This window comes from Typopeltis vanoorti, chromosome 24 (genome assembly GCF_054136105.1).
Source record: "Typopeltis vanoorti isolate ZY-2024b chromosome 24, IOZ_Tvanoo_1.0, whole genome shotgun sequence".
Taxonomy (NCBI): domain Eukaryota; kingdom Metazoa; phylum Arthropoda; class Arachnida; order Uropygi; family Thelyphonidae; genus Typopeltis; species Typopeltis vanoorti.
Genome location: NC_143572.1, coordinates 77,977,348 through 78,003,770, shown reverse-complemented (window position 1 = coordinate 78,003,770; position 26,423 = coordinate 77,977,348). Strand labels below are relative to the sequence as shown.

The 26,423-nt window shown below is 36.1% G+C and overlaps 1 protein-coding gene across 2 annotated transcripts in view; it reads left to right on the top strand.

Annotated features, from left to right (window-relative positions):
* The window catches only part of LOC150093424 (sodium/hydrogen exchanger 7-like), a 495,244-nt gene that overhangs the window by 298,328 nt on the left and 170,493 nt on the right, over positions 1-26,423 (top strand). For both annotated transcript variants that reach the window (XM_090414003.1, XM_090414004.1), the window contains exons 12-13: positions 8,173-8,326; positions 24,381-24,435. In XM_090414003.1, coding sequence (XP_090270129.1) covers positions 8,173-8,326; positions 24,381-24,435 — 209 coding nt within the window. The remainder of the gene's footprint in view (positions 1-8,172; positions 8,327-24,380; positions 24,436-26,423) is intronic.

Below are 26,423 nucleotides of genomic sequence, written 5' to 3'. Positions count from 1 at the left end.
GGGGATAACGTACATCCCTGTCTGACACCAGATTTAACATTAAACCACCCTCCTTTACGTCCTTCATTTCTAACTGCTGACCTACAATTCAAATAAAGACTAGTATTGCTTGATATAATTCTCCATTGACACCATACAACTGTAGTGTTTTGAAGAGCACTCTCTTGGTACCTTGTCATATGCCTTTTCCAGATCTACATAACTTAAATACAGATCTTGGTTATATTCCCATGATTTCTCAACTACTATTTTTTTTTTTTGTCATAAAGTGAAAATCTGATCCTGACGAGCTCTGTTTGGCCTGAATCCAGCTTGTTCTTCACCAAGCTTTTCTTCCACAATCCTTCTCAACCATTTCTCAAGTATACTTGCATATATCTTCACAGGAACACTCAGTAATGAAATGCCTCTGTAATTCTCACATTCAGTTTTATTTCCCTTTTTATATATGGATACTATGAGAGCTCTACTCCAATCATCCTGAATTCGCCCCTCTGTCCAGTCCTTTTGAACTACGCAGTTCCGCCACTGTAAGACTTATGCCAACATACTTGAGCATTTGTGGTCGAATATCATCTAATCCTGCTACCTTTTCACCTTTCAGGCATTTGATGGCTGTTTCTACTTCAAGTATGTCTATGGATTTCTGATTGCATGTCTGTTGAGTGTTTTTACCACTGTGCTATCACTACTTGTTTCATTTAGCAATTTTTCATAAAATTGCTAAATGAAATAACTTTTTCTCCAGTTTTCATGTCGCCTTTATCATCTCTGATTCCTTTTACAGTGCTCTTTCCTCTATTTCTGAGCTGCTTCAACAACCTCCAGAATATCTCCAATATTCTCTAACACCCTTTCAAATGTTTATACACCTGTATCATTTTGCATCTCTTTCTCCTGTCTACTAGTATCTGCGGTTCACATTCGCAATCTGTCCTCATTCCATAATCCCGATATCATTTTGGTAACTCTTCTTTGCATCCTCTTCACAGCTTCTTTATTTCCTCTGAATCCAGGTGACCAAATCTGTGCATAGTAGCTCAGATGCAATTGTAACAATGCCTTGTAAGGAAGCAAAACAACTTCCATATCTTTATATGTCAATGTTTGTTTCAGCATCATGATTATCCTCTAGGATGTGTTTGCAATTTTTGCTATGTGTGCCTCGAACTTCAAATTCTTGTCCACCATAGCTCCAAGATCTCTAGCCTCACCAGTTACTTCAAGCATAATCCCACCAGTATAATATATTGTTGAATGTCTCATCATGCCAAAGTACATTACTTTACACTTAACTAACTTTGGATTGACAGCCATTATTGCCCACACTTCTAGTCTATTCAAATATATATATATATATATATATATATATCATCTCTATCTTTACATCATCAGCAAACAATTGAAGATCTCATATGAGGCTCTTTCCAATATCATTGATATATATATATATATATATATATATATATTAAACAACAGTGGTTCAAGGATTAGTCTTGGGGCACACCACTGGTCACCTGAAATCTGGCAAACCCCATCCCCTTCATATACTACTTTCCAATACCTCCGTTATCCATCCACTTATCTAAGCCAATAGTTTACATTCCAATCCCATATTCTCCAGTTTATGACAGCTTTTCATCTGGTATGCTATCAGATGCCTTTGCAAAATCCAACAATATCATAGTATCCATTCCTTTTATCCAACTCAGCCATAACTTATTATAATAAATGAGCAAATTGCCAGACATGACCCCCCCCCCTTTAGTAAATCCATGCTGTTCCTTGCAAAGTCCAGCTTGTTCGTTATTATCAATACCAATTGATAATTGACATGTTTCTTAGTTATTTTCACAACTTTTGTTTAGCTGCTTTTACACATAGCTTAAACTATTGCATTTTTTCTCTGTATTCCATCTGATTTAATTCATCGGTATTTTCAGTACACTTTCTTCTTTTTCAGGACTGCTCTTTAATTTCTTGGGACCACCATGTAATTCATATTTGTCTATCCTTGCAAACAGCTTCATGTGTATCCCTACACGAATCAGTGAATGTTTTCTTCATAGTTTACTATTGATTTTTGGTTTCAAACGGATATCTAAAGTTTAATTTTTGTTTTCAAACTTTAATTTTTCTCTCTCTCATGATATGTATATATTTGCTTGACTACCTTTAAACTTTTGTACACATTTTTCTTTTTCATAAGATATTCATCTTTATCCTGCTGAAAACTAAATGCTGATTAGATATGAATATTTCATAATTAAATATGAAATTCCTATTTCATATCCCCTGTATACACATTTGCCAGGAAATTCCCAATTTTAAACAAAAGTTTTCCCAACTAACTTAGAATCTATTCTGCCTTGTCACCTTCAGAGTACTCTCTTTCACTTTGTATCCAACACTGCCAGCGTTTCTTCCATCCTTTGAATGCTTCTTTCAGGATACTGTGCAGTTCCTCTAGTGATTTTTTTTCTTTATCAAGTCAATCAACTCAAAACGTCTGTCTTTCAACATTAATTTCAATTTGGGGAATAAAAATATGTCTGCTGGTACAAAATCAGGTGAGTAAGCAGGCTCTAGAATGACCATTACTTTGTGGTTCACCAAAAATGACAGATTAGTAATGATATATGTGCAGATGCATTATAATGATGAAGCATTCATCATTTTTCCTTTTCTCTACAAGCATCAGGCATTTTTTTTTTTTTTCTCCTGATATCCTCAAACCTGAAGATTGCATTACCTCAAGATCCTTGTTCACTGTCTTGCCTTGTGGAAGAAATTCATGGTTAACAATGCCCTCAGAATCAAATAAAACTGTCATCACTTTGATGTTAACTAATGTGGTAAGAAAAGCAAAAGCAGATTATTAAAGGAAGTTAGCGACGCAGGTTAAAGAGAATTCCAAACAGTTCTTTTGATATGCTGCAAGTAAAAGAAAAAATGCATATGGCAGAATGATTTTAAGGAATGCCAATGGTAGGAAGGTAACAGAATCAGTTGAAATAGTAGAATTACTAAGTGAACACTTTGCAGAGGTATATCATCCAGGCAGTGATATTGCAGGAATGAGGGAACTGATGGCTTATATGGGAACTGAGGTGAATGAAATAGAGGTGAATAACATATTACAGAACCTTAATGTGAATACATCTGTGGGATTGGATGGTATACCAGCTTGAGTCTTTCATTGAGCAGCAGAGGAATTGTCGGTGCCCTTGACCATATTGTTTAAGTCTCAGCTCTGGGTTAGTCCTGAGGGGGTGGAAAGAGGGGGATATAGTTCCATTGCATAAAAGCGGCTCCGAGACTGCTGTTGCAAATTACTGACCAATCATGAGTCATTCTCAAAATATTGGAGAAGTTGGTCAAGAGCAAAATACAGGAATGGAAAAATAGAAATGGGATACTGTATTGGGGGGGGGGGAGAAGCATGGCTTTGTGAAGGGTAAATCGTGCCTCAGTAACTTGCTCACATTTTATAATACAGTGACCACTGAATTGGATAAGGGTAATGGGTTTACAGTGATACTGCTGTACTTTGCAAAAGCCTTTGGCAGGATACCACATGGAATTATAATCAGTCAACTGCAGCACATGGCAATCGATAATAGGGTGGTTGATGGAAAGATATCAGAGAGTAGTTTATTCACCACTACTCACAGGCCAAATGAAGGCCTGTGAGTAGTGGTGTGTGCCAGAGGATTCTATTCTTGGACTACTGCTATTTAATTTGTTCATAAATGATATAGGAAAGGATCTAAGAGGAACTGTTCATTTATTTGCCAATGATGCAAAGTTGGGTAGAGCAATAGTGAATACACATGATGTTAAAATGTTGCAGGATTTCTATAGATTGGCAGGCTAGGCTAAGGAGAATGGATGTCAGTTTAATGTGGCAAAAGTGCAAGGTTATGCATTTTGGGGTTAAAAAATTATCAGCAGCATACCACATTGGTGGAGCCGTACTCTAGGAAATTGATGAAGCCAGAGACTTGGGAGTATTAGAAGATAGGGAGTTGAAGTTTAGGGGCACATAGCAAAAGTGGCTAAATCAGCTCATTAGATCATTTGGTTACTGGAGAATACTTTGACAAGCAGGTTATTGTTCCTGTTTATCGAGCCTTGATAAGACCCCGTCTTGACTACTGTGTGCAGATCTGGGCGCTAAGGTTTCTTGGTGATGGGGAGGAGGAGGTAGAGAGGATCCAGAGGCAAGTGAAGATGGTAGCTGGTCTATGGAATAAACCTTAAGAGAACAGGTTGAAGATTTGTGGGTTACAGAAACTGGCTGATAGGCAGAAAAGTGGTGATTTGATTGATACATTCAAATTGTTGAGAGGGTTTTACAAGATTAATTCAGAGGAAACTTTTCAAAACAGGTGTGGGTGAACTAAGGGCCATCAATGGAAGCTGAGCAAGAGTGTGTTAGACCTAGATTTGTTACATGAAGAGTGGTGAATGAGTGGAATAAGCTGTTAGTTTGTTGTGGGTACCATGACTGTGAATGAGTTCAAAGGAAAGTATGATAGATACTGTGCGAATGCTGAATAGTTCTTTACGTGATGTTTAAGGTCACCCTCGATGAGTTTAAGGACTCCTTGGAGTTGCCTGTAATAATAATTATAATAATGTATAACCATAATTGTCTTGCTTTTTTTGGAGGGGAAGGAGGGTGATCCTTTTGACATCCATTGTGATGATTGAGTTTTTTTTTTATTTATTTTTGATTTTCAATCAAAAGATAAGGCACAAATTTGACTGTAGTGCAGTGCATGCCCAAATTTTGCACAAGAATCTCTTGACAGACAGTTTTTGAAATATTTACTGCTTCAGCTACATCACGAACAGTTTAATGGCAGTAAGAAAGGATGACTTCACAAACTATTGCAACATTTTTTAAATTTTCGATGTTGACTGTCGTCCTGAATGGGGATCATTGTCAAATGAAGTTCAGCCATCTTTGAAACATTTCCACCACTCATACATTTGAGTTTGCCCCAAAGTCTTATTCCCAAATGCTGTTTTTAACATTTCAAATGTCTCTGTGAAAGATTTTTCCAATTTAAGGCAAAACTTCACAAATTTGTTGATCATGAAAATAACTCATTGTAAACACAATAAAAAATCACCAGCCACACCAAACGTGTGTTGTTGCAAAGAGACAGTACAATAACTAAACCAAATATCACATTCGATTTTCGCTAAGCTATTTCCCAATGTTGCTGCTAGATTGCAGCATATGAAGCATGCAGCTAGAAGCGCTAGTTGGTGCCATAATTTAAAAGTTTGAGAATTTCCTGGACAAACGTCGTGTGTGTGTGTGTGGGGGGGTTACCTTGGGAGTATTATACATGGTGTAAAAGAATGACCCGATTTCAAATAATTATATTCATCATCATCATCATCATCAAATTCCTGCCATGTACCCACAAGGGGTGTACAGGATATGATAGTACTACATGAAATAATTATATCATTACTAACTTCCTATCTACAATTTTCCTCCAAACAGTCAGTTACTTGTCAAGACTCCAACATTATCAGATCTTATATTTCTATCGTCTAAGGCACTTTGTACAGTATCAATCCACCTATATCTTGGTCTTCCTCTGGGTCGTTTTGCTGCCAACCTGGCAGAGAACACTTGTTTTGCTAATCTTTCCTCTCCCATTCTATTTAAGTGACCATACCATCTGAGATTAGCTCTGCTAACGCATTCTTGGATGCTGACAATGTCAAGTTCTTTCCTAATATCCTCATTTTTAATATGATATTGCCATTGATGCCATCTATTCACGCCTATAATCTTTCTCAGGGCTCTCATATCTGCGGTCTCTAGTCTTTGGTCAAGTGTTTGACTTCTGACCCAACTCTCAGATCCATAAGTTAAAACTGGTTTCAACACTGTCTTGTATACAGCTAATTTAGTGTTCCAACTAATTTCTCTCTTATTCCATATGAATTTATTCAATTGACTTCCTACCATACCAGCTTTGCTGATTCTGTTGTCTATTTCTATATTTAATTTACCATCTTCACTAAAAATCGTGCCTAAGTAGCCGAAATGTTTTACTTGTTCCACAGGTTCTCCATTCACAACACAGTTGACATTTTAAATGATTCTGCCTATTTTCATTGTCTTTGTCTTTTTATTGCTGACCTTCATACCATATCTCTTACAACAGCTATTCAATTTAGTCAGAGAATCTTGCAGACTTGTAGCGGATTTATTTAGAAGTATAACATCATCCGCATAAAGCAAAGAGTTGACATTAACATCTCCAATTTTGATATCATGTTTAATACCACTTTCCTTCATAATGTGATCCATATAGATAATGAATAACAGAGGGGATGATGTACATCCTTGTCTCACACCAGATTTAACATTAAACGATCTTCCTGTACTTCCTTCAATTCTAACTGCTGACTTACAACTCAAATAAAGACTAAGTATTGCTTGATATAATGCCCCATTGACACCATATAACTGCAGTGTATTGAATAGCTTCTCTCTTGGCACCTTATCATATGCCTTTTCCAAATCGACAAAACTTAAATACAGATCTTTGTTATATTCCCATGCTTTCTCGACTATTTGTCGTAAAGTGAAGATCTGATCCTGACAGCCTCTGTTTGGCCTGAATCCAGCTGGTTCTTCACCAAGCTTTTCTCAAGTATACTTGCATAGATCTTGCCAGGAACACTCAGTAGGGAAATACCTCTGTAATTCTCGCATTCCGTTTTGTTTCCCTTTTTATATATGGTTACTATGAGAGCTCCACTCCAATCATTGAGAATTCGTCCCTCTGTCCAGGCTTTCTGAACTATACAGTGCAGCCACTGTAAGACTCTTATACCACCATACTTCAGCATTTCTGGTCGAATATCATCTACTCCAGCTGCCTTTCCACATGTCAAGCCTTTAATGGCTTTTTTTACTTCAAGTATGGATATGTATTCCTGCCTGCATGCCTGGTCAGTGTTTTTTACCACTGTGCTGTCATCACTGCTTATTTCATTTAGCAGTTTTTCAAAGTAATTACTCCATACTTCAAGGATATCTTTTCCTCCAGTTTTCACCTTTATCATCTCTGATTCCTTTTACAGCACTCTTTCCTCCATTCCTAAGCTTCTTCAACAACCTCCAGAATATTTTGCCACCTTCTTGATATTTATTTTCTATATTCTTGCCAAAGTTCTCCCATAACTTTTGTTTAGCTAGTTTTACATAGTGTTTAGCATTCTTGCATTTGTCTCTATATTCTCTAAGAGCACAAGCTGACTTATTTGACAGGAACTTTTGATATGCTTTCTTCTTTTCCTTCACTGCCTCTTTAACTTCCTGTGTCCACTGGGGAGTTCTGATTTTTTTATCCTTGCAGACAACCTCACCACATGCCTCTCTGGAAGAATCAATCAATGTTTTCTTCAGAGTTTGCCACTGAATCTCCAAGGTTTGGTTGATGTTCTCAAACTTTCATTTTTTTGTATTTTAGTCTACAGTTTACATCTGAGAGCTGCTCAACTTTATTCTATTTAAAACTTTCTTACATGTTCTTCTTTTCAATATGAAATTCAATTTTATCATGCTCGAGACTAAATGGTGATCACTTCCAATTTCAAATCCTCTGTACACTCTGGTTTCATGCACTAATGTGAAAACATCGCTATGAACAATAACATAGTCATTGAGACTTTTCTTATTCTTTGCCTCTTCTCTCCATGTGAAACCTAACTTAATATAACCATAATGAGGTTAAGATGTTATCCACTTTTGTGGATAATTATTTAACTTTGTATTATATTAATGGAATACATTGCTAAAGCATAAGTCCCTAAAATTAAGTAAATTGATTTTACATTTAAATTATATTTTACTTAAAGATTAAACTACATTATGAATAGTTACATAAACTATGATCGATGAAATTTTAATACTCTTAGCAGTGGCTGAAGTCATGCATTTGTTGCAATAATCAGTTATCAACATGACTTTCTGCATCATTTAATCCAGCCTAGAATGCATCTATTTATAATAGATCAGGGATCATTTTTCATTGTTTATAGTTTTTATCAGAAATCTCAAATCTTTGGATTGCAGCATTCGATCCTTATGTGAAATGAATATCTAAAGTTTTGATATATATCATTCTGCAGGTCTAAGAGGTGCTATTGCCTTTGCCCTTGCCATTCGTAATACTATTTCTGAACCAAGGCACGTAATGCTAACTGCAACATCACTTATTGTGATAATTACTGTTATAGTATGTGGAGGGTCCACAACACAACTATTAGCTTGGCTTGGAATTCCGTAAGTATTGGCAGAAAGAATATGAATCGATATATAATTCATTTTGAAATTATATAATTGCAGTTTTTATTCATATAACTTTTATAATTTAATGTCCTTCAAACTTTTTGATTAAGTATGCTGGGTAATTTCATCTTGTGAATGGCCAGTTTCTTTCTCACAAGTCACATATAAAGCTAGTTTCTTTATTGTACTAGATACTTAAGTTCTTCTTAATTACTTCTAGTAAAACTTACTTATTCCTCTTCATTCAAATGAGAGCATATGGCTTGTAAAACTAGTTTGTAACTAAAATAAGATTCACCTGTACCTACTGGTACTGGATATTTATTTTCTTAAACTAAAAATGCCAAATAATACATACAAAGCCCTTCATAATTATCACCACCTATCCCAATACTTAATTGTTGTAAGTCTGTTGAAACTTCTCTGCAAGCTGATCTTGCTATTTGGAAATCCTAGTTTCTTTTTGTGTTTTGCATTGTGAAATGCAAGAGTGCATACAATGTGCAAGACTTTTTTTTTAATATGGTAATCCCATACACGAGAAGTTGTTCAGTATTTAGTACGTCGATATTTATTTTCTTAAACTAAAAATGCCAAATAATACATACAAAGCCCTTCATAATTATCACCACCTATCCCAATACTTAATTGTTGTAAGTCTGTTGAAACTTCTCTGCAAGCTGATCTTGCTATTTGGAAATCCTAGTTTCTTTTTGTGTTTTGCATTGTGGAATGCAAGAGTGCATACAATGTGCAAGACTTTTTTTTTAATATGGTAATCCCATACACGAGAAGTTGTTCAGTATTTAGTACGTCGATAATGTGGATTGGTGGAATGAATGGCTGAATGTCTGAAAGTTGACAGAGAAGTTAATGACATTGGACTTGAAGCTACTTGCTGATAATAGTCAAGTATCAGTTTGAATTTCGTTATAAGGTTTAATGGAATGAATACAGCAGACGTGTAAATAAACAACACGTTTAATCATTTTTATATTTCATCTCAGTCACTGAGACATTGTCAGCAAACAGTATTAAAATTGCAAAAACACACAAACACTAAGATTAGATTGGAAGCCTAAATTCCTAATTGGGGTGGGGGCAGCACCCATTGTGAGTGCTGTTGGCTAGCCTTAGTTGTGTTGGGCAGGAGGCTTAAGAATTAGGCTAGCCAACATCATCCATAAAGGGTGCCCCTCATAGGACTTTCAGTCTAATCTTTTCCACTTAGTGTTTGTGCAGATTTGTGTGTTTTTGGAATTTTATTACTCCCTTACAATGTGTTAGTGACTGAGGTGAAATATAGAAATGATTAAATGTATTGCTTAATTATTTATATGTGCTGTATTTATTCTATTAAACCTCATAATGATTTCAAACTAACATGTAAGTCTAAATAGTTGAAAGTTCAGATTCTACTAGAATTTCATTTCTAGCAGAATCTGCTAGCAGGAATATGAAACTCATTTCCGAAACGTTTAATGTCATATAAATTTCAAGTTATATGCATTTTTATAAATTAAAGATGCTAAGAAATTATATTCTTGGTTTCATCCTTTATTATTATTACTTGACACCTCCAAGAAGTCTAAACACTCATCAAGGGAAGGCACCTACTCTACAACTCTCCATCTCCACCACTCAAATCTACCACCACCACCACCACCACTAGTATTTTCACAGACAACCACAAGCATCCATGCCCATAGTAGGGTTTGACTGCCTGCCTTTTTGGTTGGAGAGTGAATATGCTAACCACTTGGCCAACCAGGCTGACTTGATCCAAGTGTAAGCAAACAAAGTTTGTGTGTGAAGTCACTTCATTACTGGACTACTTGTATATAGCTTCATGACTGGGCTATATACAAGTAGCCCAGTTTTGAAGTGACTTCACATGCAAACTTTATTTGCTTACATTAGGATAAAGGATGAAACCAAGAATATAATTTTTTGACATTTTTAATTTAGAGTATAACCAAGTGAAAAAAACTTTCAACAAATATGCATTTTTTTACACACCATAAGTACAAATCACAGTTTTATAAAACTGTAGATGTAACAAGATGTTTGCTTGTTTTAGTAAAAAAGAAACCTGTTACTTGTATTACGTGTAATTGTTTGTTATGATGCTGATGCATTCCAGAAAGTGTCATTCAATTTGCTATGTAGGATTTTGTTAACTGCACCATGTGTGAAATGTATTTACTTTAAAAGGCAAAATATTTATAGAAAGAGGGAAATTGGTAAATACATGATTGGAAGTGTTTTGAGAGAGTGGCAAAAGTGTGGAGAGAAAAACAAATGGAACAGCAAAGGGTTAAATGACAAAAGGCAAGAATATACAAGTGGGAATGTTGTCAGAATTGTTGATGAAAGTATGGTGGTAGAAGCATATGAAGGGAATAGGTATGATTGATAGTATGGTGGGGGAGGTAGAATTTAAGGAGAATGATGAGTTTGCAATTAAAAAAGATAGCATTCTTATTATACATAATAAATAACGGAAAAACTCGCGTAGAAATATTATTTAATAGTATAATTTTCGCCTGTGTGTCACAGGCATCTTCAGTACAATTAGGCACAAAAATTAAACACTAACTGACAATTCCAAAAAGCGCCACCTAAGTAGCTGGTGTAAGATAACTAAAAAGGTCAATAACTTTCCTAAAAAAAAAAAAAAAAAAAAAAAAAAAAATTAATACAATAAAAAGTTAGGAAAGATTAGCTGATTTGTAAAGTACTATCTCCCATAAAGGGGATAGACGTAAGCCGTCGGATCTGTTTAAGTTAGGAGAATGAAGTAGAGTTTCACATGCTTCTTTATAAAGGCGTTCCATGAGAAACTGACTTTTGTGAAGAACTTTTGTCTTTCTCCAATGAACTCTGTGTCTAGTGAAGATGGCATGTTCTGCAAGTCCAGAACATGCCATCTTCACGGTTTTTTACTCACGGTTTACCTCTTTTAAAACTTATAGCATTCTTATGTTGAGTTCTGCTCAGGACAAAATGGGAGATAGAATGGAGAAATGTAAGGAGAGAGAGCAAGGGAGGAGAATAACTATGAAATAGTGGTACAGGGTGTGTAAGGAGAGTGGTTTGTATAGAGACTCCATGATAAGAAGAGTAATTGAGAAGAGTGTGACATAATCATGTTTCTCCATCAGTGATGCCGTTAGGAGAATGAGAAAGTGAAAGAGAACAATCTAGTAAGAGAAAGATCTAGTAAGCAATAAGTGTGGCATGCAAGACTATATGAAAGTTACTGGCAAAGCAAATGAGAATCATGAGAAGACTGCAACTCTGCTGTCATGGTGTGATAGAGATGAGATGAGGATCATGATTGCAAATGAGTCAAGCATGGGTTGCAGTTGGAATGTGAAGTTTGTGGATATATGGATGTTGAAAGGAGTGAGTTTGATGGATGAAAGGACTTACATAAGGTTGATGGTTTGCATTTGGATGAATTTGAAGTACTACAGAAACTTATTCACAAACAGGTTGGAAATGCACATTCAGGGATTAGGGAAACTTTGGAATGGAGTGAGTATAATCATTATTCCATTCTGAGATGAGAGAGTGAAATAATGATTGAATAATACTGAATGCGAGTCCTCAGGTTCTGAAATTGAGTCAGATAGACAACACGAAGTGTAGTGGGAGTTGCAGATCAAGTTGGGGATGGGTGATACGGCAGTTTATGTATGCTAATACCAGAAGCATCTGGAACAAAGGGGAGAAGTTTTTGGCATTGGTTATTTCCACTTGGGCAAAAATTATACACTTAGTGAGATGATGACATATTGATAGATATTTTCAGAGAAGAGACAAGAAAATAGGATTGGGAAAGGAATTTTGCTTATGACAGAAAAATTGAAGTCAAAAAGGGTAGTTCAGCACGAAGATGATTGAAGAAAGCACTACATTTGGGGCTATCTGACATGATTAGAGGTTGATGAAGCGGAGTGCATGGGACAATGTGGATGGTAGGCATTGGCAAATTAGCACAGTGAGTTCAGAACAAGTAGTTTTGTATTGGGGATTTCAACCATAGAGACAGAAAGAAGGAATGGTCAAATGTGGAAGAGAAATTGGAATTTATACAGCTGCTAAAAATAATTACTAGAGAAGGTACTGTATTCTTATTGGCTTAAACCAAAATACAAAATTATGGTACAACATGACAAAATTTCATGCCGGCTGGGGTGTTGCCCGGTTAAACAAGGCCAACGTTGTTTTCGCCAGGGAACCAGGGCGAACAACGAAAAGTCAGCTACTGGAACAAATCTGAAAACACATCCTAACTCAACATCACCACAGTTAAAGATTGGTACTATCAACATAAGAAGCCTGAATGGCAAAGAAATGGAGCTAGCTGAGGAATTAGATAAGTACCAGATTGACATAATATGGGTGGCTGAAACAAAAAAAGACAAAAACTGGTGAGATCTTTCTGAGCAATAAATACAAAATGTTATATTCAGGCAATAACAATAACAAAGGAAAAGAAGGAGTAGCCATAGTATTCAACACAAAATACGAGGCTAATCTTCTTGAATGGTAGGCAGTCTCAAGTAGAGTGATGTTGGCAAATATGAGAATGGGGAACTGGACAACGAGACTTATTTGTGCCTATGGTCCCACAGAAGGTTCTACTAAGGTAGAAGTGGAGGAATTTTTTGACTCTTTAGAAAAAGCAACTGACACAATGAAAAAGGAAAAGTTGCTCCTTGTTGGGGATCGAAATAGCAGAGTAAGAAATGATTGTCAGACATAGAAAAATATTTTGGGAAAATTTGGAGAAAAGAGCAAAGCTAATAATAATGGCAAATATCTGTTGGATTTCTGCTCTGGACATGGACTGGTTATTACTAACACCATGTTCCAACATAAAAATGTGCACAAATTCACATGGAGAGAAGACGCAAGGAATAAGAAAGTCTCATTGACTATGTTATTGTCGATACTGATGTTTTCTCTCTGGTGCAGGACACCAAGTATACAGAGGATTTGAAATTGGTAGCGATCACTATTTAGTCTTGAGCAGGATAAAATTGAATTTCATATTGAAAAGAAAAACATGTAAGAAAGTTTGAAAGCGAATAAAAGTTCAGCTGCTCTCAGATGTGAACTGTAGACTAAAATACAGAAAGATTATTGAAGAAAAAAATGAAAGAGTTTGAGAACAGGAATCAACCCTTGGAGATTCAGTGGCAAGCCTTGAAGAAAGCCCTGATTGATTCAGCAAAAAAGGCATGTGGTGAAGTTGTCTGCAAGGATAGAAAAATTATAACTCTATGGTGGACACAGGAAGTTAAAGAGGCAGTGAAGGAAAAGAAGAAAGCCTATCAAAAGTTCCTGGCAAATAAGTCAGCATGTGCTCTTAAAGAATACAGAGACAAATGCAAGAATGCTAAACACTATGTAAAACTAGCTAAACAAAAGTCACGGGAGGACTTTGGCAAGAATATAGAAAATAAATATCAAGAAGGTGGAAAAGTATTCTGGAGGTTGTTGAAGAAGCTTAGGAATGGAGAAAAGAGCACTGTAAAAGGAATTAGAAATGATAAAGGTGACATGAAAATGGGAGAAAAAGATATCCTTGAAGTATGGAGTAATTACTTTGAAAAACTGCTAAATGAAACAAGCAGTGATGACAGCACAGTGGTAAAAAACACTGACCAGGCATGCAGTCAGGAATACATATCCATACTTGAAGTAGAAAAAGCCAAGAAAGGCTTGAAATGTGGAAAGGCAGCAGGAGTAGATGATATTCAACCAGAAATGCTGAAGTATGGTGGTATAAGAGTCTTACAGTGGCTGCACTGTATAGTTCAGAAAACCTGGACAGAGGGACAAATTCCCGATGATTGGAGTAGAGCTGTCATAGTACCCATATATGAAAAGGGAAATGAAACGGAATGTGAGAATTACAGAGGTATTTCTCACATTCAGTACTTTCCCTACTGAGTGTTCCTGGCAAGATTTATGCAAGTATACTTGAGAAACAGTTGAGAAGAATTGTGAAAGTAAAGTTTGGTGAAGAACAAGGTGAATTCAGGCCAAATAGAGGCTGTCAGGATCAGATCTTTATTTTACGACAAGTATTGGAGAAAGCATGGGAATATAACAAACATCTATATTTAAGTTTTGTCGATCTGGAAAAGGCATATGACAAGGTACCAAGAGAGAAGCTGTTCAATACGCTACAGTTATATGGTGTCAATGGGGCATTATATCAAGCAATACTTAGTCTTTATTTGAATTGTAAGTCAGCAGTTAGAATTGAAGGAAGTTCAGGAAGGTGGTTTAATGTTAAATCTGGTGTGAGACAAGGATGTACATTATCTCCTTTGTTATTCATTATCTATATGGATCTCATTATGAAGGAAAGTATTATTAAACATGATATCAAAATTGGAGATGTTAATGTCAGCTCTTTGCTTTATGTGGATGATGTTCTACTTCTCAATAAATCCGCTACAAGTCTACAAGATTCCCTGACTAAATTGAATAACTGTTGTAATATAATTGGTGAAGGTCAGCAATAAAAAGACAAAGACATTGAAAATAGGCAGAATCGTTGAAAATGTCAACTGCGTTGTGAATGGGGAACCTGTGGAACAAGTAAAACATTTCAGCCAACTTTAGGCATGAATTTTAGTGAATGGTAAATTAAATATGGAAATACACAACAGAATCAACAAAGCTGGTATGGTAGGAAGTCAATTGAATAAATTCATACATAATAAGAGAGAAATTAGTCAGAACACTAAATTAGCTGTATACAAGACAGTGTTCAAACCTGTTTTAACTTATGAATCTGAGAGCTGGGTCAGAAGTAAAACACTTGACCAAAGAGTAGAGACCGCAGATATGAGAGTCCTGAGAAAGATTAGCGGTGTGAACAGATGGCATCAATGGCAATATCATAAAAACGAGGATATTAGAAAAGAACTTGACATTGTCAGTATCCAGGAATGCATTAGCAGAGCTAATCTCAGGTGGTATGGTCACTTAAATAGAATGGCCGAAGAAAGTTTAGCAAAACAAGTGTTCTCTGCCAGGTTGGCAGGAAAACGACTCAGAGGAAGACCATGATATAGGTGGATTGATACTGTACAAAGTGCCTTAGACGATAGAAATATAAGATCTGATAATGTTGCTGTCTGGACAAGTAACAGACTGTTTTGGAGGAACATTGTAGATAGGAAGTTAGTAATGATGTAAATTTTTCATGCAGTACTATCATATCCTGTACACCCTTGAGGGTACACGGCAGGAATTTGAAATGATAATGATGACTTTATGTGATCAGTGACTCGCCTTCATCACGCTATATGTTCGAAAATTTTTAGTGACGATGCTTCTGTAATTAAATTAAAACAAACAGTTTCATTATTGCTTGTCCTTTTATCATTAAGGAATCATAAGATCAACATTATTTGAAAAAAAAAAAAAAAAACTGGAAATGGCTGTGACTTTACCAAGAATGTATTCGGCCTTGCTGCTTCCAGTTTCGATATCAGTTTCCCTGTGTGCTTTGTCAAGGTCCTCTACCCAAAAATGCCATCTTTTCTCCCATCCAGGACATTTGAAATGCCGCTTTTTAAAATACTCTTGGCAATTATTTCTGGTGAAATTATGTCCCAAGCTCTCAAATCCAGTTGCACAACATCCCTAATGATGGTCTGTTAATCTTCCCTGCCAAAGTCAGGTCGTAGTCACTGGCGGCCATCCACTCCGTGTAGAATTTTCGTACTTAGTCCTTGACTGGTTTGTTGACCCATCCATCTAAGGACTGTAGACAAGATGTAAGACCACCAGGAATAATGGCCATATTAGTCTTCACATCTGAAAGTTGTTTTTATATTTCAGGTCCTAAGTGTCTGCAGAAACTATCCCACATGAGGAGAGCCAGGTGTTGAAATAAGGCTCCTGGCTCTTTGTCCCAAATTGTTCTAATCCAATCTTTAACCATTATAGTATTCATCCACCCTTTTTCTTGAACTCTTACATGAATTCCAGTGGAAATTTCACTTAGTTTCAAATTTTTTTGTGTGTGAGATATATGCAAAACTTTTTAATTTCTTTTTTTGTAAAGTAAAACATCGGTGCAAGATATACACAAAGGCGAGTTATATTTGAGTAAATTCAGTGATAGTGTAGACTCTTGGTACAACAATTCTGTATCTAGGTATAGAGAGAGAACTTAGGAATAACCAAGGTAGACTATCTCCAGTTGAGGAGAATGATCATGTGGTCTTGACCATATAATTACTCACTTTTTGTCGATTTTAGGAGTGATTATTGATAGAGTTGAGGTTCAGAGGGGGATCGGAAGGGGGAATTCTTGCAACTGTTTTTAAAACAGCCTATCAGGTTGCTTTGATATTGAAGAACACATTGACACGCTGGGATAGAGAGGTTATTTTGCTTTATAATGCTACATCTGGATTGCTGCATAGATTGGGTCACCTGGATTCTGTGGAGATGAGTAGATGAAGATGAACCAGACACAAGTGACTAAAATAGTGAACATTCCACAGACTTGTCGCTATGAGAACAAAATGTTGGTGTGTACATTAAAATTGCTAGTTGATAGGTGAAAAAAAGAAGGGCTATGATAGAAATATATAAGTTATTAAAGGGATTTGATATGATTGACTTTTTTTAGGATATGGCAGGAAGTGATGAACAAAGAATTACCCCTGGAATTTATATAAGAGTGTGGTTAGCAAGGCTGTGAGCACTAGCTTTTTGTTTCAGATGCTATATTTCTGAAAAATTTTTCATGTGAGTCCTCTAAATATGAATCGATATAACTCAGCAATGCTTATTTTCTTAAGGAGCACTGCTGTGTTTTGAATGCACTGGCTTTTTCCTATGATTTTAATGAATAAAAATATTATGATATAAATAATGCATAGTGTTGTGAGTGAACGTAGTGGTATATTTTGAGCTGTGTTAAGAAAAGTGTTTTTAAATGTGTATAGTGTGCCATTTTATCGTAAATTATGCTTCATTTTTTTACGCTAGATACAAGTGTCCTTGAGTAGTGTTGTTGGAATTTGCTTATTTGTGTTTTGCTATTTGTTATGTTTCTGAAACTGGTATCCATAAAGAAGCACACATCGATGGCATGGAACACTTTGGCACGAAGATCAAGTTCTGCCTGACTTTTCCAGTGGATGAGTTGTGAAAATTACGTCATGTATGCATGTGAAAGATTTGTGGACTGTTAGTGAATGAAAAGAAGGAAAGCATTAATGTATGTGAAAAGTGTATTGATAGGGTACAGCGATTCGAAATGGAGGCTATAGTCAGGACCATAGTAGAAGAGCTTAGGTAAGAGTTAGTGAAAATAAAAAGTGAAATGAAGCATCTGAAATGAAGAAAGCATCAAAGGATAATTGTATATTGTTGTATGGGGACGATCGTTAGAGGTGTTGCAGCAGGTAAAAGATAATAGTGTATTGGAAAAGTCGATAGTGTTGACAAGATATGTCAAGTTATGATACGATAATGAATAGTAAGATGTCTGAGTTGTGTAAGACAAAAGCAGTTCAGTTTTTTGAATCAGTAGAATGAATTAGAAGGAATGTTGGTCTTTTGCTGCTCTGGAACATTTATGGTAATTCAAGCGAGTCCAGTTCTTAATGTCTTCAAACCACATTCTCCTGGGTCTACCTCTCTCTCTTTTTCCATCCAATTTCCCTTCTAATATTAATTTATGAATGCCTTCTTGTCTAGTTAGATGTCCAAAATATTTAAGTTTTTGCTCTTTAATTATTTTCATTAATGTTCTTTTCATTTTTGCTTTCTTTAAAACATCTTCGTTTTTCATTTTCTCTGTCCATGGTATTTTCAACATTCTTCTGATGGTCCACATTTCAAAAGCTTCTAATTTTTTCTCTGCTTCTTTGTTTAGAGTCCAAGTTTCACTGTTGTAGAGAGGGCTTGACCAGATATAGCATTTTATTAATCTTTTTCTTGTGTCTCTGGATGTTAGAACATTTTTCATATCAGTAAAGGCTTTTCTTGCTATCTCTATTCTTCTTTTTATTTCTCTATGGGAATTTCCTCTGTCTGTAAACATTTGTCCCAAATATATAAAAGACTGAACCTGTTCAATTTTCTTTTGGTTAACAGTTTCTTATTTATTGGTTGTTTTGATATAATCATGCACTTTGTTTTCTTTAGGTTAATAATTAGTCCCATGTCTAAGCTTCTGTTGTAAATTTCTGTGATTAAGTTTTGAAGATCATCTTCAGATTCAGCACATATCCTTACAGTCATGTATAATGCTATGCATTATGGGAAGGGCCACTACCCAGACTGGTTTTGATCTTTATTAAGGTGAAAAAAAGTAAGGGGGTGCTCATCATAGGCCTAGAGTAGTTTCAGATCCTTTGCCTTAGACCAGGGGTTGCCAAACTTTTTTTGACCCCTTCAAGAGTTTCTTGACTTTTTATCGACCCCCCCTCTATTTTACTATTACGTAATTATAATAGGACATGCAAAAAAGACGCTGATGTGAATTTTTAGATTGTTTATTTTATAGTTACAGTGTTTATTGTATGTATAACATAGTATATATTATTATATTACTATTACTATTAATATCACTAGTAATATCACTGGTATTACTACCAGCCCTGCTCAACTCTTCAACATAGAGAAGTTTAGTTCGTGAATAAATAACAGTTGAATTCTAATATGTATGTCGATGAATTTTAGAACATTATCGCTCACTTGTATGTCGATGCGCAAAAATGAGACTGGGATCGAATACGTGTAAGTATAAGTAAATAAGAACCGCGCACGTGTTGCAATCTCGCTCCCACCGTATCGGCTGGGGAGGAACCACCAACATCCATTTAATGGTAAATACATCATTTTGGCCTCTGTAACTATTTTCATGACCTTGCTCCATCTTACAGGTCCTATTCATGTCACTGTTCCCACGATTCACTCTTAATTGCGTTGTCATTCAGGATGGAGGTAATCCAAGTTAACTGAATTGAATATTACCTGAACAATGATGTCTTATATTTTTCTATCGACCCTTGAGCCCGAATAGACTCCTAACAATGTTATATCGACCCCTGGGGGTCGATATCGACCACTTTGGCGACCACTGCCTTAGACAGATCATAGAAAAGTATAGAATTTAGACTTCCTATGGTAATATCTCTTAGGCTACTCTAAAGCTTTTGATTGAATTCAGCATGTGAGACTGTGTTGAAATAATGAAAATAATGTGTTTTCTTTCCTCAACACACTATCAGGTTGATAACTAATTTGTACAGGCAGCAAAAAGTCATGGTAAGAACAGGTGTTGCATTAACTGATTGCCTTCAGGTTGGAAAGGGCATTAGGCAAGAATGTTTACTTTCTTCTCACTCATTTAGTATCTGTACTGATGACATCATGCGTGAAGCATTGGATGAGCTCAAGACAGGAATTAGGACAGGTAGTAGATTGATCAGTAATCTGAGGTATGCTGATGATACCATACTCTTCTGTAATAACTGGGACAAATTCTTGATAAAGTTAACAAGATCAGTAATGCAGAGGACTTCAGCTCAATCCTAGCAAGACAAAGATTATGGTTCTCAAAGGAAATACAAACAGAGAAGCTCTTGAGAAACAAGTGTACTTTAATGGAGAAAGAATTGAGGAAGTCAGCATGTTTGAGTACCTGGGATCCATTATTAATGTGAAGAATTGCTGTTCAGAAGAAGATTAGGAATGGCTAAAACAGTCAGAGACTTGTCTAATATCTGGAAAGATGAATCTATCACCACAGGAACAAATGAATAATAAAGTAACACGCAAAAACCACAGTGAAATCTTTAATTAGACAGATATTTAAAAAAGATATTTTGTACTAAAATTAATAGTACATCTTCAGTGTCTGTAATAGGAATGGAATACAGGCAACGTTTGGTGGATCATCTATTAAAATACAATTGTTACCGCATGCTAGGAAATAATAGAAATAACAAATTTAATCTATTAAGATAAATGGTTTTTTACATAAGATAAAAGTCTCCCAGATCTTTGAGAGAGACATACATTAATTTCTATTTAAATTCGGTCAGTGTACTTTACCATTTTTGGACATCCTCCTTACTAGAACGTCTTCTGGTACCTTATCTGCAAGTGTCTTTCGAAAAGCCACTTTTACTGGCAGATACATTCACAAAAAGTCTGTGCACCACATGTCTCAAAAATTTGGCTTTCTTAAATTTCTAATTCATAGAGCACATAAAGTTTGCTCTTCCTCAATAATCTTACAACAAGAACTTTCCATCATTAAAAGGTTAATGGAATCAAATGATTACAACTCCAATCAAATCCAACAGATACTTGACTCTTATGTTCCAACACCTACAGTTTCTTCAGCAGTCCGCAGAGTTACTATTCCGTACATTCCAGGAATCTCAGTACCTATAGGTAGAATTCTGAAAAAGTATCAGCTGATTCCAACATATATTCCTATACAAAATTTCTTCTTTATTACCTTCCACAAAGGATAAACTGTCTGATCTATCTTTGGTTGGCATTTACCAAATATCTTGTGAATGCGATTTCTCCTATTTTGGACAAACTGGCCGTTCTTTGGAAAAAAAGAATAAAAGAACATCAATATTATATTGATTATAACAAACCTCTGAAGTCTGGTCTGGCGCAGCACAGTATTGACTCTGCTCATAGTGTCCAGTGGGATAAAGCAGAGTTACTATTCCGTACATTCCAGGAATCTCAGTACCTATAGGTAGAATTCTGAAAAAGTATCAGCTGATTCCAACATATATTCCTATACAAAATTTCTTCTTTATTACCTTCCACAAAGGATAAACTGTCTGATCTATCTTTGGTTGGCATTTACCAAATATCTTGTGAATGCGATTTCTCCTATTTTGGACAAACTGGCCGTTCTTTGGAAAAAAAGATTAAAAGAACATCAATATTATATTGATTATAACAAACCTCTGAAGTCTGGTCTGTCGCAGCACAGTATTGACTCTGCTCATAGTGTCCAGTGGGATAAAGCAGTTCTCCTCCATAGATGCAGATTCAAATCTTCTTCTTCTGCAGCTTCTCCCACTTAAGTGGGGTCACTGTTGATGATGAGTCTCCTCCACATCCTCCTGTCTTGAGCTGTCACGACATCCAAGTTCTTATCCTCAAGTCCTCTTCTACCAGCTCTCTCCATCTCTTCTTTGGCTGCCCACGCTTCCTCCTTCCTTGCACATCCATCTGCATGACCCTTCTTCCCACATATTTGTCCTCCCTCCTCATCACATGACCAAACCATCTCAACCTTGCCTTCTGTATTTTCGCTCCTAAGTTCGTAACTTTCACTGTTCCCCTGACATAGTCATTTCTCAGACGATCCTTTCTGGTCACACCGCACATCCACCTAAGCATTCTCATCTCTGCTACTTCCATCCTGCTGATGTTATTTTTCCTAAAGTATCTAAGTATCTAAAGTCCCTCATCTTCCTGATGACATTTCCTTCCAGCTCTAGGTCTGTCTCCTGGCCGCTGCCTGCTGTGCAACACATATACTCTGTCTTACTTCTGCTCAGTCTCATACCTCTCTCTTCCAGTACTTTTCTCCATCTTTCCAGTTTAGTTCCCGCTTCTTCTCTTGAATCTGCACACAGCAAGATGCCATCTGCATACAACATTGTCCAAGGCGCATCTTCTCTCACCACCTCCATCACAATGTTAAACAGAAATGGACTTAATGACCTTGATGCAAGCCAACTGTTACTTGAAAACTTTCTGTCTGTCCCAGACGGGTCCGAACACTTGTCTTCACATTTCTGTACATCTCCTGCACCAACCTGACATATTTCTCTGGAACCTTCTTCTCCCTCACAGACACCTCCAAGACTTCTTGCCTTGGCACTCTATCGTATGCTTTCTCCAGATCAATAAATGCCAGATATAGCTCCTGTTGTTTCTCTCGAAACTTTTCCATCATCTGCCGTAACCCAAAGATAACATCTGTTGTTGATCTACCAGGCATGAAGCCAAATTGTTCCTTTGCAATCTCCACCTCTTTCCTCAATCTTCCATCAAGAACTCTTTCTAGGATTTTTCATTGTGTGGGACATCAACTTTATTCCTCTGTAATTTTTACAGTCTTGTGCATCCCCTTTACCCTTGTAGATGGGAACAACAGTACTCTCCCTCCATTCCTCAGGTATATTTTCCTGTTGGCAAACTTTCGTTAGCAGGTCCCACAACAGGCCAATTCCCTCTTCCCCCAGTGCTTTCCATGCCTCCACTCGAATCCTGCGAGGGCCCACTGATTTTCCATTCCTCATCCTCTTCATGGCCTCCGTCACTTCCACTCTACTGATGTTCTGCACCATCCCCTCAGAAGGCTGCCTATCTTCTCTGTGAGTCCTTGCAGATTCAAATATGAATGCTTATCAAAGAAAGTTGTGAAACTATCTTACACCAACCAAATTTAAATAGAAATGACTATGTCTCTCTCGAAGATCTGGGAGACTTTTATCTTATGTAAAAACCATTTATCTTAATAGATTAAATTTGTTATTTCTATTATTTCCTAGCACGCGGTACAATTGTATTTTAATAGATGATCCACCGAGCGTTTGCCTGTATTCCATTCCTATTACTGTTACAGACACTGAAGATGTACTATTAATTTTAGTACGAAATATCTGTCTTTTTACTAATTAAAGATTTCACTGTGGTTTTTACTTTACTTTATTATTTAATTACTATGCCACAGGTTCCACCAAAAATAAAAAAAACAGGAACAAAATTGAGGATTTTGGATGCAGTTGTTTATCCAATAGCCTTATGGTTGTGGAACATAAAGAAGTCATAAGAAAAGGATAGCTGCTTTTGAGAGGTGTTACAGAAGGCTGTTGAGGATATTATATGCTGAAAGGCATACAAATGAATGGTATTTGAAAAGATCAGTAGAACTTTAAGGCTCCTTAAGGATATTGACAGACGAAAGTTAATATATTTTGGACACATTGAAAGGATGGAAGGAGGACTTCTTAGAACAGTATTATTCTCCCTTCTACGGGTTAGGCCTACTGGCCTGTTACAGAGCTATCTTAAGCCCTTATAAGTCATATCCGTACTGAGGATAAGGTAACTAGCCCTATACCTCCTGCTATATCCTATGGCTGTAGTAGCTGTGTGTGTTCACGGGGCCAGTTTGCCTGCTTGTGGGAAGAAAAAACCCCAGATAAGCAGGTGAAAACCCTGCTGTCCATGCCCAAGACCAGCTAACTTGGCTCTGTCTGAGAAAGATCTTTAAGCTCCTCATGTCAGCGACAGGAATCGAACCTACGATGCTCCTTTCTCAGGCATATGATTGCGAAGCACATAGCCACTAGGCTAACCACACAAACAGTAATAGAAAGTAAAGTTCCTGGGAAAATAGGAAGGGGTAGACCGTCTTTGAGATGGATTGTGTGAGAGAGAGCCTGATCTTCAGAGAGTTGAAGCCTCAAGAAAAGCATACAACAGGACTGGTGTGGTACATCACCAAGCATCGGAGTGACCATATGCCATCTATGGATGCCCAATGAACAGATGATGTTGTTTCACTCTGAAATTGTGATTTGCAAAATAAAAGTTCAAAAAAGAGCTGTTATGTTTATTCATTTAATTTTATTTATTATTTAACAAAAACATGGCATGAAAATTGTAGTTTGCATACTTGCAAGTTAGAGATTTTATCTCAGCTCTATTATCAGTGCAAATCCATTAATTGATTCCTTCTTCTTAAGCGTAATAAATATTTAAGTAATCTTTACTATAAAGCATATCTTGATTAGGTTGGTAAAACTTCAAAAACTGAATGCTATTTTAATATACTTAGAGTTTTCAATTTATAATGTTCATATTTAAAACATTTTCTGAGTTCTGAATTTTTTTAATCAATGAAATTATTCTCTCTCTCTCTCTCAGTATGCAGTGTATGTTGTTAATTGATTATTTTCATTTATTTTTTACATTAACAAAATTTTTATTTATATAGTGTTGGAGTTGAAGAAGAACAGGAAATGTTACAATTTGGTGCTGCTGCTAAAACTGTAAGTGAATTATTAAAAGTATATTCTATAAATAAACTGACTTTAATTTTCCTTAAAATTCTAAGAATATCAGAAAGGAAGTTTGCTTTTACATATTGTATGCAATGTTAATCAGGTATCATTTCATGGAAAATGAACATAATGCTATCTATAACTTTATAATTTTTTTTATCTTCATACTTCAACACAGAAGTTATTTTTTAATAATGAGTTGTAATATTCCTCTTTTGATCTTAAAACCATTTCTTAAAATTTTTGCTTAATACATTGAAAAATATTATTACAGGCACCTCTATAGAGACACATCACTGGAGATCCATACTAAACTTAATACACATATAGCCTATCATACCTCTCTTTAAATTTGTTCACTGTCATGGCACTCATAACTAATACTGGCAGTCCATTCCATTCACTCCCCACTCTCTATCACAAAAAATCTAGTCCTCATACCCTTACACAACTTCCACGGATGATCATTCTCTCTCTCTATTTGTCACATATTGAAAAATTTCCTTTGTGTTAATCTTCTGAAACCCTATTAATATCTTATACATTTCTATCATGTTAACTTTTTTCTGCCTATCAACTAAACGTAGCAACCCCACAGACCTGTCACCAGCTTGGTCACTCATCCCTAAATCCTCACTACTGCCTCTTGATTTCCAAGAAACCCATTGACCAAATCTATACACAGTATTGAAGATGTGGCTGAATCATGGCCTTATAATGAAGAATAATAACGTCTCTATCTTTAGTTGTTACTGTTTTTCAACATCCAAGTGATCCTTTGAATACTTCAAATATTCATGCCTGGGACAGGGGTGTTCAACCCGTCAATTGCAGAGCAATTTTTGGTCGATCTCTTGTGTATTCCTCCTTACTTACAAATTTAATTAAAACTGAAAACATAATATTTTATTTATCGTTATTTTGTATTATTTTTAATTCGCTTTAATTGTATTATTGTTGTTTGTTTATTTTTCATTACAATTGTTAAATCAGTAATTTTCTTATAAGTCCTGGTAAATGAATTAATTTAGATCAATGGAAGTTAAACAGCAAGCCGAGTGAATAGGATTATAAGCAAAGTGTAAAAACTCAATTGTAGCTTAAATATTAAATATTCCAAAGCACATTACATCGATTTTTTACTTAGGTTAAGTCCCACGTGAATATTATAAAAAAAGTAAACTTTGTCTCGGTATAGTTTGTATTAGATGTTTTAGTAAATAACTCTTTTGAAGCTAACTGTATATACTGCTTTAATAAGAATATGTTAGAGTTAAAAACAAAGGCATTGTTTTTCTTGCCAAAGCTGTACATACCTGCATTAGAAAGTTAGTTATTGAAACTTGTATGTATGAGAAAGGCTTGCAGGCTCCAAGTGTAAACATCTCCAAAGTCAGTCAGAAAGAGTTCAAACAACTTTCTGATTGCCGGCAACTTACAATCAAAAGAAAGCGGAGGAGAACAAAAAGCGTGGCGAACTTGAAACTTAAGATGAAAGACTCATACCAATTCTTTGGGGGTTGCCAAACTTCATGCGAGTTTTCAGAGGAGGCCTAATAAAAAGGGACTGAAGCAAGCAGAAAGGATCCCGGTTCCAGAATTGCTGTCAGAGAGGAGGCCGCCCAGTCCAACGTCACCGTCAGAGAGAAAGCCCGGATCCACGTTGCTTGAGAGAGGAGTTTCCCGCTTCCAGAAAGGAGCTTCTCGGTTCGAGATGTTGCTAGAGAGAGACTACTTCTAGGCTGCAGACAGGGTTTCAAATTGCCGAAGGGAAAAGTTTCCAGGCCAGGTTAATGTCAGACATTCGTTGTGTTGTGTTTTCATTACAATTTGATGAATCAAACGACTTCACTGATATTTCTCAGTTAATGGTATTTATTCACATGGTATTTCAGGATTATTCAAGTAAAGAAGAACTTTTGAAAATTATACCATTATTGGGAAGCACTAGGGGAGAAGATTTTTTTCAGCATTTC